The sequence below is a fragment of the Hydra vulgaris genome, chromosome 11 (assembly GCF_038396675.1).
Source record: "Hydra vulgaris chromosome 11, alternate assembly HydraT2T_AEP".
Lineage (NCBI taxonomy): Eukaryota > Metazoa > Cnidaria > Hydrozoa > Anthoathecata > Hydridae > Hydra > Hydra vulgaris.
In genome coordinates, this window is record NC_088930.1 from 24,250,376 (window position 1) to 24,263,238 (window position 12,863).

The 12,863-nt window shown below is 24.4% G+C and overlaps 3 protein-coding genes across 3 annotated transcripts in view; 2 read left to right on the forward strand and 1 right to left on the reverse strand.

The window, feature by feature from the left end:
• Positions 1-12,863, reverse strand: part of LOC100212348 (phosphatidylinositol phosphatase PTPRQ) — a 268,145-nt gene that overhangs the window by 94,468 nt on the left and 160,814 nt on the right. The gene's annotated exons all lie outside the window — the stretch shown is intronic.
• On the forward strand, positions 1,615-5,474 carry LOC136087220 (uncharacterized). Its single transcript, XM_065809700.1, has 3 exons — positions 1,615-1,777; positions 4,865-4,948; positions 5,236-5,474. Exons 1-3 carry the CDS (start codon positions 1,681-1,683, stop codon positions 5,394-5,396), a joined length of 342 nt encoding a protein of 113 aa, XP_065665772.1. The 5' UTR covers positions 1,615-1,680; the 3' UTR covers positions 5,397-5,474.
• Positions 5,639-6,802, forward strand: LOC136087435 (uncharacterized). Its single transcript, XM_065810205.1, has 3 exons — positions 5,639-6,107; positions 6,452-6,544; positions 6,653-6,802. The coding sequence occupies exons 1-3, from the start codon at positions 5,844-5,846 to the stop codon at positions 6,800-6,802; spliced, it is 507 nt and encodes a 168-aa protein (XP_065666277.1). The 5' UTR covers positions 5,639-5,843.

Genomic DNA, 12,863 nt, shown 5'->3' on the forward strand with positions numbered 1-12,863 from the left:
TAATACAAATCAAGGTTCTCATTAATATGGCTGAGCCACTATTTTTTCCCTGTAAAAAAGCAAACAAGCGTTATAAATTAAAAAATAAAATAAAATAATATATGCCTGAAAATGTAGTTCACTAACAAAAGTTATATAATGTATAAGATTGTTGATTATAAAAGAAATGCGAAACTTTTCCATGATATTTTAAAATCAATTTTCCAAACTGTTCGATTTCCCAAGAATTTCTAAACTTATAATTTAATTATTCTTTTTACCATTATTATTCCTGTTTATAATTATTTATTCCTGTTATAATTATTTATTCCTGTTATAATTATAGAATAGAATGACTTCCTTGAAAATCTAGTTTCTGAAAATTAATAAAAATTAATTTTTGTTTACTTAACTGTATCTCTTTAAATGTTTATGTCAAACCAACATTCATACAAGTAATTTCTGTTACATTATTTTAAATATTATGTTTTTGCCATGTTCCTATTCCTATTAATTTATACTCCTAATAACTACATGTTAAATTTTATATCTACATATCCATGTAAAGAAACCAATATTAACACTGTTAATATTGCAATATTAACACTGTTAATATTCACAGTAAACTTGCAATACTATCAAATGTATGATGTTTACAACATTATTTTTACAAATAAATGTTTACATTTAATGTTATAAAGTTTCCTAATATTACTGTACCTTATTGAGTCATTAAAACTTCTGACTTTTTGCAGCAGTAAATTCTTCACTTTAAAATCGAGAATTAAGAATGGTGGATGAAATTTTACAACTTAGCGATAATTTTAAACTTCATTTCTTCTTGGGCCAATTCAATGAGGCCCTGCTGTATGCTTTTTTGTCCCACCTGAAAGTACAATAAATTCTGTGTGCGCATCAAAAGTTATATTATTACAAATAAATGAAATAGGGCCAGTAAAAATCAGCCCAGCCGTTATTGGCAATGAATTAAAACAACGCTACAATACTTTAAATAATTTGCAAATAAGCATATTACTTATAAAATGAAATAATTTAAAATTAGAACAAACTTAGAACTATTTACTTTTATAAAACCTGTCTGCAAATAGTTTAGGCTAATAGTTGCATATTTGCATATATATAAATACATATTTACATTTACAAATACTTTATTTTGAATAAATCATGGAGTGGCCCGGCCCCTGTGGCCCCTATTGACAAGCTGCCACTGTGTATATATTATTATATATATATGTATATATATATATATTTATTTATATATATATATATATATATATTTATATATAAATTTATATATATATTTATATATATATTTATATGTATATATATATATATATATATATATATATATATATATATATATATATATATATATATATATATATATATATATATATATATATATATATATATATATATATATATATATATATATATATATATATATATATATATATATATAATATATATATATATATATATATATATATATATATATATATATATATATATATATATATATATATATATATATGCTTGGCATTTAATTTTTATGTTGTATATCTTGTTTAAACAAATGGTAATCTCAATTATTTTAAAATTTAAAATTCAAAGTGTTTTTAATATGTTTTTATTCTTTTAAAAAGAATTTTTCTTAGAAAATTAGTATAGAAACTTAAGATGTTTCCATCGAAAGGTTATTTTCGAAACACTGTTTGTCCATTTTATCAACATGGATTATGTCATCGACCATATTGTCACTTCAAGCATGCTAAAGGTTGGTCTTTTTTTTTTAATGAATCTAAATTTTAGTCTCTAATATATATACTCCAATAATATATATAAAAAATAATATAAATAATATACTCAATTATAATAACCATTTATAAAAAGAAAAAGAAAACTTTATAAAGAAATAAAATAAATAATTCAAGGAACATTATTCCATTATTGTTTCTAAGAAGGAAAAGTATTGTCAGTTAATAATTTTATCACTCAGCCAACCAAAAATTTTATCACTTATCATAATTGTATGCAACATAACATAAGTGGGTAGACATTTCATAGCAACACATCATAGGGGTTTGGTACAGAGAAGGTTCTTGAAAATTCTAAAACTTAAATATTTAACCTTTATTTTTAATATAAAATGGTTTTAGTTTTTAATATAAAATAGTTTAGTTTTATTTTTAATAAAATGGACTATTTTGTGTTAAAAATATTACTTCCATGTGCTATTTCTTCAATAGACTATCATCTATCTATCTATAGATTACAGCCCTCAAAGTTAAGGTTTGTATTCGGCAATGCTGACCTAACTACTGACCTGACAGTGTCTTAGGTTGGCAATTTCTTGCCGATCTCAGAATTTGTAAAACTCAATTTTATTTGCTATTACAAATAAATTAAAAACATTTAAGCAAACGCTTAATTTAAATTTTAAATAAAATTGAAATAAAAGCAGTAAAACAAATGTTGTATTTAAATAATAAATAAAGTTGTCAAAAATAAAAATAAAAAAACATTTTTATTATATTTTAAATATAAAATAGTTAAAAAAAAAACTGTGAATTCTAAATAAAATAGTTAAAATTACAAATGGAAAAATAAAACTTTTATTTAAATTTAAATAAAAATAAAGTTTTATTTAAATTTAAATAAAAATACAAGTTTTATTTAAATTCTAAACATAGTAGTTAAAGTAAAAATAGCACATCTAACTTTTTTTATAAATTCTGAACAAATTAATTTAAAAACATTAAGAAGGTTTTATTTAATTAAATAAAACATTGGTTTTAATGTGTTATTTAAATGAATTTATTTTTTTAATTTTTTTTTGAATTTGTTTTTATTTTAGTTATTTTATATAGATTAAATTTTAATTAAATTTTAAAATAATAAAATATAATTTATAAATAAATTTTATTTAAAAATATAATTTAACTAAATTCTAAATTAAATAATTAAAATAAAATGATAAAACAAACGTTTTTATTAAGTTCTAAATTAGTACAAATAAACTAAAAGAAAACAACAACAATGGAACAACCAATGTTTTATTCAAATCTGTAAACGGAATAATTAAAGTAAAAATAGAAAAATGAACATTTTATATAAAAACGGAAAAAACAACTTTTTTTATTAACTCTAAATAAAATAATTAAAATAAAACCTGCAAAATTAATGTTTTATTTAAAATTCTAATAAAATGGTAAAATGCTTTGTTTGTTTTTCAAATTTTAAGCAAATGCAGAGGTTTAAAAGAAAAGTCTGCAAACTTGACAATTCAATTTTATGCTAAATGTTTGCAGTATGTTGATTTGTCAAACTCTGTTTCTAAATATTTAACCAACCTGATGCCGACCTAAAACATTTTTAGGTTGGCAATTTTTTGTCGACTTTGTTTTTTCTAATTCTGAGGGCTGTATATATATATATATATATATATATATATATATATATATATATTTATATATATATATATTTGTATCAAATTTTTTTACTGATCTCTAAAAGATTAAGATTGGCAAATTATTTCTGACCTCATTTTTTCTAATTTAAAAGATTTTAATTAAAAAAATATTTTTAGGGGTGTCACAAGACCCTTCAAACATTAAACAGGCCTCTAATATTATATTAAAAAAAAAGTTTATCAAAAGTATGTCATGTTAAAATAAAAATTTCAAAAATATGAATAATTTTATAAATAAATTATTTTAGATTTTAGTAAACAGAAAACGACATTTTTAGTTTAAAGAATTTTAAGCTAAAAATGTCATTTAAATTAAGAGAATTCAACAATTATTTTAAAAATTTTTGTTTAATTTCGCTTCAAACTTTTTTTTTGATAATATTAGGGACCTATGTGCAAGGGTCTTGTGGCAACGGTTAATTTTTTTTTTATTCAAAATTTTTTTAAATCTAGTGTTATTTTGTTATATAGGAAACTTTTAGTGGGTAAGACATAATTTTTATTAAATGTTAAGATAAAAGAGATGATATAAAAAGCAGAAAAAATAAATAAGAACCTGCTTATCACAACTCATGAATAACAAAACGTGTAGTTTAAAAGTCAAATTAATGACAGTAACTAATGATTGTAACTAATGACTGTAACTATTGACAGTAACTAATGACAATAACTAATGGCAGTAACTAACGGCAATTATCATACTAATAACATCTCTTTGATAAATAGTTGTCTAACTTTAATACTGTTTATATATTTTTTATATTATTAGTGTTAATGTTTTCTTAATGTTTACTTGAGCTATATCATATATGTACATACTCACAAGGTTATTGTTTTAATATTAACTAACTTTAACATGTCTATTAATTTAGTTGTGTAAATTTATTATAAGTATATCAACTCAGTTGTATTTATTAGTTATATTCAGTTATAATTATATTATTATAGTTCAGTTATATAATTATACTATTATAATGTAATTATATTTTATAATGTAATTATATTTTATATTATATATATATATATATATATATATATATATATATATATATATATATATATATATATATATATATGTTATATTTTTAGTTTTTAGCAGATCCCTTCAAATGTTTTGTGTTAGGTACGCAGGTCCCTCTCTGTAGACACATTTCTCTCCTAATGCTTTGTGTTAAGTACACAAGTCCCTCTTAATGTTTTGTGTTAGCTATACAGGTCCCTCCTAATATTTTGTGTTTTACATCATTTTTTTTAAACTAATTTTAACGAAGATCTAGTCATTTTTGTTTTGTTTCTGTTAGGGTAATAATCCATTATGTTAGGGTTAAGGCTAAGTTCACCTGTTAAGTTACTTCAAGGATTAATTACAAAAAAAAAAAATTGTATTTATAGAGGAACAACGAATAAATGAAAAACAACAAGTGAACAAAGAACACAAAGTTATTAAAGAAGATTGTAGTCCTCAATTCCATAAAGGTTTAGACTTTATTTAAAAGTAGAATCGTTTTTATTTTTGCAATTGTTTGTATTTTTGCAATCGTTTGTATTTTTGCAATTGTTTGTGATAAAAATTTTTTATTTGTGATAAAAAATTTTTGTTTGTGATAAAAAATTTTTGTTTGTGATAAAAAAATTTTGTTTGTGATAAAAAATTTGTTTTTTAAGAAGGTAGTTAAACTAGAATGTTTAAAAAATTTTTGAAATTTAAAAAAAAAAATGCAAAAGTTAAAAAAGCAATTAAAATAATTTGTTATTATTTACAGTGGACACTCATGATGCCAATAAACCTTTAACATCTGTGTTAAATGAACATAATGATGAAGACGATGATAATGATGAAGTGATGAAAATAGTAAAGAATATATCGCCATCTAAATTGTTTGCTTATGCTCAGAGAAAGCAGGTTCAATGTTTTATACCCTAGGGTGTTTGTTGCAGGTTGAATGTTTACACCCTAGGGTGTTTGTTGCAGGTTAAATGTTTAGTTGCATTTGTTGCTACTAACAAAGTGTGCAAATGTTGACACCCTAGGGTGTTTATTATTGGCTTTATATTTATCATGCAAAACTTGCAATCTATATTTCATTTACGTGAAGTATTTTTTGGATTTAAGGAATACGTGAACTTCAGAAGACTTTAGCAGAAATAGATGAGGAAAATGTAAAATTAAAAAAAACAGTTTAACAGAAGCGTTCTATAACAAAACTTTAGATAATGATAAAAAAGTTAATTGCTTAGAAGACATTACGCAGAGATCTATCAAATACCTACAAAAAAAGTTTGTGAATGTGATGATCCTGACTGTTCAGGATTTGTGGATGATCATTCATCTGGATTGAAAAGAGATTCCTCTTCTTTTCCTAATAAAAATATGGATAACAAAAATGAAAATACTATTATACCAAAAAGCATTAAAAAACTGTCAGATGTTTCATTTTTTGCAACTGAAGAAATCCAAGATTTAAGAAAAAGAAAGAGGAAATCAAATGTTGAAAAAAGCGAATCTTCAGTCAAGAAAAAACTCTTAGATGTGAAGTTTGATACTGAAAGTGAACAAAAAGATGATTTTGACTTGACTAGTAATATTCCTCAAAATTTTGTTAAAAACAAACGAATTGCTCATTCAAAGACAGAGGTTCTTTTTATTAATACTTTTTTAATTATATATATATATATATATATATATATATATATATATATATATATATATATATATATATATATATATATATATATATATATATATATATATATATATACACACACACATATATAATAGTAATGTTTAATTGATTTTGTTAAGTGATTTTATTTTGTTTATTGGTAACAATTGTTTGGTTTTTGTTTTTGCTTTTTATATTGCTGTGTTTTTTTAATCCTCTTTTTTTCAACTAAAATTATAAAATTATTATGTTATTCAACATAAAAGGTTGCAAATGTTAGCATAGTAATGGAATTGTTTTGTAATTTTTTTTATAGGTTGCAAAATCTGCAGCTCTGATATCCACAAATTTAACAAAGATCTCTCCATCTGCAGCTCTGATATCCACAACAAAGATCTCTTCATCAATTGTTGAGTTGTTGCCTTTTTAACAAGATAATTGAGTATTGAAGTATAAATTCGCAAAGCTTAAACTGCTGCAGAATTCATATCTTTTAAACTTTATTTTTATCTTTTAGACAACTTCTGCAGAGATGTTAATAAGTATACTGCCGAAACAGGAATTTATCTTGGTAAAAAAGCGCCAAGCTCATGTTTCAGTTGTTCCAGTGATTAACTCAGAATCATTTACACGTCCAAAATTAAAAGTGGAATACGGAAGAAAATAGCTCATAATCTTCGCCAACTCTATCTAGAAAACAAAATTATAGATGAGTTTATTCCAAAATGTCAATCTGAAGCAGATGCTTGTGAAAAGGTAACAAGCTTTTAAACAAGATCAATTAAGAATAATTAATGTCCATTGGAAATATTCGCGGTATAACTAGTAATTAATAAACATAATAATAAATAATAATTACATAAATTTAATATTATTTATATTTTTAATTTTCTTTAAAAATAATTATTTTAATATAAAACCCATAGTTTCAGACCACTGTCACTAGATTTCCTTTAAAATTAACAAAAATTATTAAAATGGTAATAGAAAATATTAACATTTTAAGAATTTAAAAGCAGTGAAATGATATAAAAGTTTCAAAAATAATAACCATTTTATAAAAAAAAACTATTATTTTAGATTTTACTAAATAGAAATTGAATTTTTAGTGCATTTTTACACCATTTTTTGATTATAATTTATGTTTTTATAAAATGATTATTTTTGAAATTTTTATATAGCTTCATTTGAGACTCAACAAGACATTCTTTTAAAAGTATGTCTTGTTTAGTCCCAAGACAAAGTTTTTTTTTATATATTAATATTAGAGACCCATTAAATGTTCAAGGGTCTTGATACTCTGAAATATTTTTTATGCAAAAAATTTATAAATCCAGCATTATTTTATCATATAGAACACATTATGGTGCATGCTGTAGATATTTTTCAAAAATGTTGTTTTTTGAACTACCTGAATATATATATATATATATATATATATATATATATATATATATATATATATATATATATATATATATATATTTGTGTGTGTGCGTGTATTTATATATATTATTATTATTAATCTGCAAGGAGTGAACCTCCTAAGCAGAATATGAGTACTTGTTCTGCTACAAGCAGATCAGGGGCTTAGTGCCGGTCATTGTTAATTGTTATATCTTAGTTTAACTGTTCTTTTGGTCAAAACTGTTCTTAAAACTTCCAACACTTTTCTGAAACAATATTGAGTTGTCCAAATTATTCCAATGATTGACAATTCTGTTAGTGAAAGTGTCGGTGTTCACAGTTTTTTATAATTTCGCGATGTAGGTGCTTACATTGTCCTCATTGTGGAGCAATAGTTTCTGGTTCGATATACCAGTTATCATGGTCTAATTTATTCTCAAGTTTGTACTGCTGAATGCAATCTGCACATGTTCTTTCTGTTAGATTAAAAATTTTTAATCTTCTTTCATAATCAAACTTTTAAGCGGGTGAGAGACTTTTGTGGCCCTATGTTAAACAAGCTCAATGCATTTAATATCTTTTTTTGAGTAAGCATTTTGCTGGATCATCAGGAAGAGTTACTAAATCTCAAAAAAATTCAATTTATAGAAAAAAATATTTTACAGGAAGTTATAAATTATTATAAAAAATTTTTAATTACTGTTTTTTTTTATAATTTTTTATCATTTTTAATAATTTTTTATATTAATTTATAACTTCCTGTAAAATTTTTTTTTCTATAAATTGAATTTTTTTTGAGATTTAGTAACTCTTCCTGATGATCCAGCAATGGTGAAACTTCAAGTCGAAGATAAATGTTAGATAAGTGTCTTTTACTAATTTATTATTGCTCTGTTCTTTAAGAACATTGAGCACTCTATTTGTAAAATACACTAACATAATTTACATATATATATATATATATATATATATATATATATATATATATATATATATATATATATATATATATATATATATATATATATATATATATATATATATATATATATATATATGTATATATATATATATTATTATTATTATATATATATATATATATATATATATATATATAATAATAATATATATATATATATGTATATATATATATATTATTATTATTATATATATATATTTAATAATAATAATATATATATATATATATTATTATTATTATTATATATATATATATAAAATAATAATTATATATATATATATATATATATATATATATATATATATATATATATATATATATATATATCTATATATATATATATATATATGTATATATATATATACATATATATATCTTTTTAATGCATTTTCATGACATGCACTATCAATATCAATTAACATAAAAATAAATTACAATTTCAGTTCAGTTTTGGCTACATTAAAAATTTAATAGTTATTAAAATATGTTATTGTAATATAATAGACATGATTATTTTTGAAATACTATAATTTGTTTTTGTAACATACAGCATTATAGTTACATATATGGACAGGCAAATTTTTATACAACATATAAAACGCAATTTTGATGTCAATTTTTCAATATTTGAATCCAATTAATCTTTAAATTGCTTGTTAATTTAAAAACAAACTTTTTAAATTAACAAGCAATTTAAAGATTGAATTTTTTTTTAATAAAAATTTTGCCACCTTGACTTCAACTTCAGGCGACGGGAGGCAAAAATTTCACCTCCAGTTTAGCGGCTGCAGCCAACTGGGAGCCAGAAACCACTGGGGGCGGCCTCAAAATCAACAATGACCATTTTTGACAATGACCGTTAACGGCTTTTGCCTCCCGATTGGCAGCGGCCTCCAAAACATTCTGCCTCTATAAAAAAGTTCAGACGGCAGCAGTTAATTGGGAGGCCGAAGCCATTGGAAGCGGTCTTCAAATCATCTTGCTTCCAAAACATGTTCTGACGGCAGCCGCCAGTGACTTCCGCTTCCCGATTGGAGGCAACCTCCAAAACATTCTCAAAAGTATCTTCTGACGGCGGCTCCAGTGGGTTTCGCCTCCCGATTGGCGGTGGCATCCAAAAAATTCTGCCTCTAAAACAAATTTCTAACGGCGGCGTCCAATTTTGGGAGGCGGAAGCATCTGGAGGTGGAAGCCAGAACATTCTGCAGGCAAAAAAAGTTTTGGGAAGCGGCCGCCAATAGCTGCGGAAGAAACGTGGAGGCGAGAAGATTTCTGCCGTTTATCATCTCTGGTCTGAAGTAAAACTGCGCATGCTCACGTGATTATTCTTTCCTTTCCCATCCCGTTCCAGTAGAAAAACGGATGGGTGGAAACTCACCTTAAGAGACGTGATCATTTAATGGAAATATGTTGTGGTCAGCAAAATATTATATAGATGTCGTTATAGTTTAAAATTGCCTTATCTAAACCACACTGTGTGTTTGGGAAGGAGGGAGGGGGGCAGGGTTGCGGTAAATTTCTTTACCTCAACTTATTTAAATACCAAATAGAAAATATCGCTGAGCTTTATTTGAATAAAAATTTCATAAAAAGAATCTTTTACAATTTACTGTTATAAACGTTCTTTTTTTATATATATAAGAAATCAAGCGAATGGCAAGTAAAAGAAAGTTTCTTACTTTATGAATTCTATTTTCCCAATATAGTTTTAAAAGTTTTGAAGGTTTCAAATTATCAGAAGAGAAAAGGTTATAACCATAAAAAAAGAAGTTTAAAAAATTTTATTCGCAACCGAATGGAATTCCGTTCTATTACGCGTACAAATTAAATACTTATTTAAAGTTTGTTTTCTAATGTAGAAAATGTTTTATACTTAGCGTTACGTGATATATGCGATATGTAGGTGAAAAATTTAAAAATATTCCTCGAACTAACAATTAACAAAAAGTTTTTTAAGATTTTGGAGCTTCAAGTACTAGTAGTAAACAAATTTCTTGTATAAAAAAACACGTATAACAAATAAAAAATAAACATTGGCTATCAATGCTTGAACAGACTAGGTATCAAAACACTCAATTCTAAAGTTAGGGTCGTCCCAAAATGGGGGCGTCCGGGGTGTCTAATCCCCCTAGAAAATGAATTAGTCGACAAACTTGGACACTGAAGTCGGCAAAATTTGATATGTAGTCGACAAATGTTAGCCCATAAGGCCTTTTTTATTTCATTTTTTAAAGTCTAAGTCTACAAAAAATATTTTCTATGTCTTACTGGACAAAAAACACGTACGCCAACCCCCAACCTCCTTCCCCCACTCTTTTATGATCTCTACTCGGACGACCCTGCCTCCGGTGAATATTTTTTTTTTTACTAAAACCACCTACTCCTTTTTTAATTTCTTTTAAATAACTAAACAGCTTTTAAAAAATGATTAAAACTTTATTTTCCTACTACGTTTGAGAATTACTAAAATTATTAGTATAAATAATATATGTAACAAAAGGGTTTGCCTCATTTATTATAAAAACTTATTTCTATGTAACACGTTATTTTATAATAACGTGTAACATAGAAAGTTAGAAATTAAAGCATACAATATACAACGGCTTAAAGTTGTTAGATTTTTAATAAAAGCACATTTTGAAATTTTAATTTTGAAAAGTACTCGTCTAGCTTTAATGTTATCAGTCCTAGCTTATAACAGTCCTGGCTTATAACTAATATTAAATAAATTGATAAAATGAATTAATAAATCTTTTTTTTGTTTAAGTGTCCAACTTATTAGTTACAGAATTAATCATTAAATCAAGGAAGTTCAATTTGGAAATAATTTTTTCCACTTTAGTAAACTTGAGGTGTTGAGATGTTTTTTATTTATGTATTCTAAAAAGATAAGATCATCGTCGTTATTTTAAAGATATAAAAAATATCATCTACATAATTTATGCATAAAACTACTATTTTGCAATTCAAGTAATAAAATATAATATTATATATAATGTAATAAAATATTTTCATCATAACTCTTGCTTAAGTTAAAGCAAAAGCAAAATCTAGCGGAGATTCCGGAAACTAGCGGAGATTTCGTGGCAACTTTAACAATCGATTATTTCTTACATTTTTAAGTTTATTATCAAAAGCGAAGTTATCTTTGTTGTAGTGGTTCATGGAATGTTTGGAGCTTGTCACTTGAAAATTTAGATAATTTGTAGTTATATGTACTTAAATGAAGAACTGTGTCTGAACGAAGGAATGTTGCTATTAATGGTATCTTTTTAATATGATAAAACTTTTACGAACCCTTATTCATATAAATTTATTGTGGCTTCTCAACATAAATTAAAAAACAAAAAATTGGTGAAATAATCGGTTTGATGGATAAAGTTTGCCCATGAAAACTTTAAAAAGCCTGAAACTAATATACAATATACTTAAAAATTGTTTAGAAAATATATTAAGTTTTAGAATGTATTTCTATTTTCTAAAACTTTTGGAAAAAAATTAATTATTTATTTGTATTGATATAAATGGGTTTTTGTTATAATATAGTGTATTTATTTAAATTTATTTAACTTTGAAAACTTAACTTAATAAGAAAGTTAAAACAGTTAATAAATTCTTATGTTTTCTTTGATTCGTCAAATTAGGATACTATGTCAAATTTTATAGAGTTCAACAGCAAAACCCCTATATGGAAACATTTTCTGCGCAACAAAGAAAGTGAAACAGCAATCTTTAGACTAAGCCATTGCAAAAAAATATTGAAAATTGCTGGCGGACCAAAAGTTCTACGTTTGTAGTTACATAAAATAAATTTAAAAGTAGAACTGGCAAGTTTTTAAACATCGGAAGAAGAACCACATAAAAAAAGTAAAATTTGTTAATATTTTTCATCGAATATGAATAAAGAAGACACCATGTCTGAGGTGCTTGCAAGATTAACAGCTAAAGATGGGATTTCTTTAAACGTAATATGCGCCTCTATTGATATATGTGCTGGGCTGGCAATGAGGCGATTTGGCAACATGCCTATATCTCCAAGCACTGTTAAAAAATGGTACTAAACTTCTCTAACAATGTAAAGAATATTATCAGAAATGAATTAAGACAAAAAATTAACAGTGGAAATAAGTTTTCAATTTCTTTTGATGAGTGAACGTCGATTCGAAATACCTGATATTTGAATATTGATTTACACGATAGAGACAATATTTGGAATTTAGGTATAGTAACGATTGTAGGGACAATGCCAGCTGAAAAGGGTATAACTATGTTTAAAAAAAACTCTCCGCGTTTGGTTTAAATCTTAAAAATAGTATTCTGTGCATAATGACAGACGGAGCCA

What these genes read in the sequence shown, in the direction of transcription:
- LOC136087220 (XM_065809700.1), top strand. Translation starts at nt 1,681, where the DNA reads ATGTTTCCATCGAAAGGTTATTTTCGAAACACTGTTTGTCCATTTTAT. An exon ending in TCACTTCAAGCATGCTAAAG is followed by an intron (nt 1,778 to 4,864) that starts GTTGGTCTTTTT and finishes TTGTATTTATAG; the next exon opens with AGGAACAACGAATAAATGAA. An exon ending in TAGTCCTCAATTCCATAAAG is followed by an intron (nt 4,949 to 5,235) that starts GTTTAGACTTTA and finishes TATTATTTACAG; the next exon opens with TGGACACTCATGATGCCAAT.
- LOC136087435 (XM_065810205.1), top strand. Translation starts at nt 5,844, where the DNA reads ATGGATAACAAAAATGAAAATACTATTATACCAAAAAGCATTAAAAAA. An exon ending in TTGCTCATTCAAAGACAGAG is followed by an intron (nt 6,108 to 6,451) that starts GTTCTTTTTATT and finishes TTTTTTTTATAG; the next exon opens with GTTGCAAAATCTGCAGCTCT. An exon ending in CAAAGATCTCTTCATCAATT is followed by an intron (nt 6,545 to 6,652) that starts GTTGAGTTGTTG and finishes TTTATCTTTTAG; the next exon opens with ACAACTTCTGCAGAGATGTT.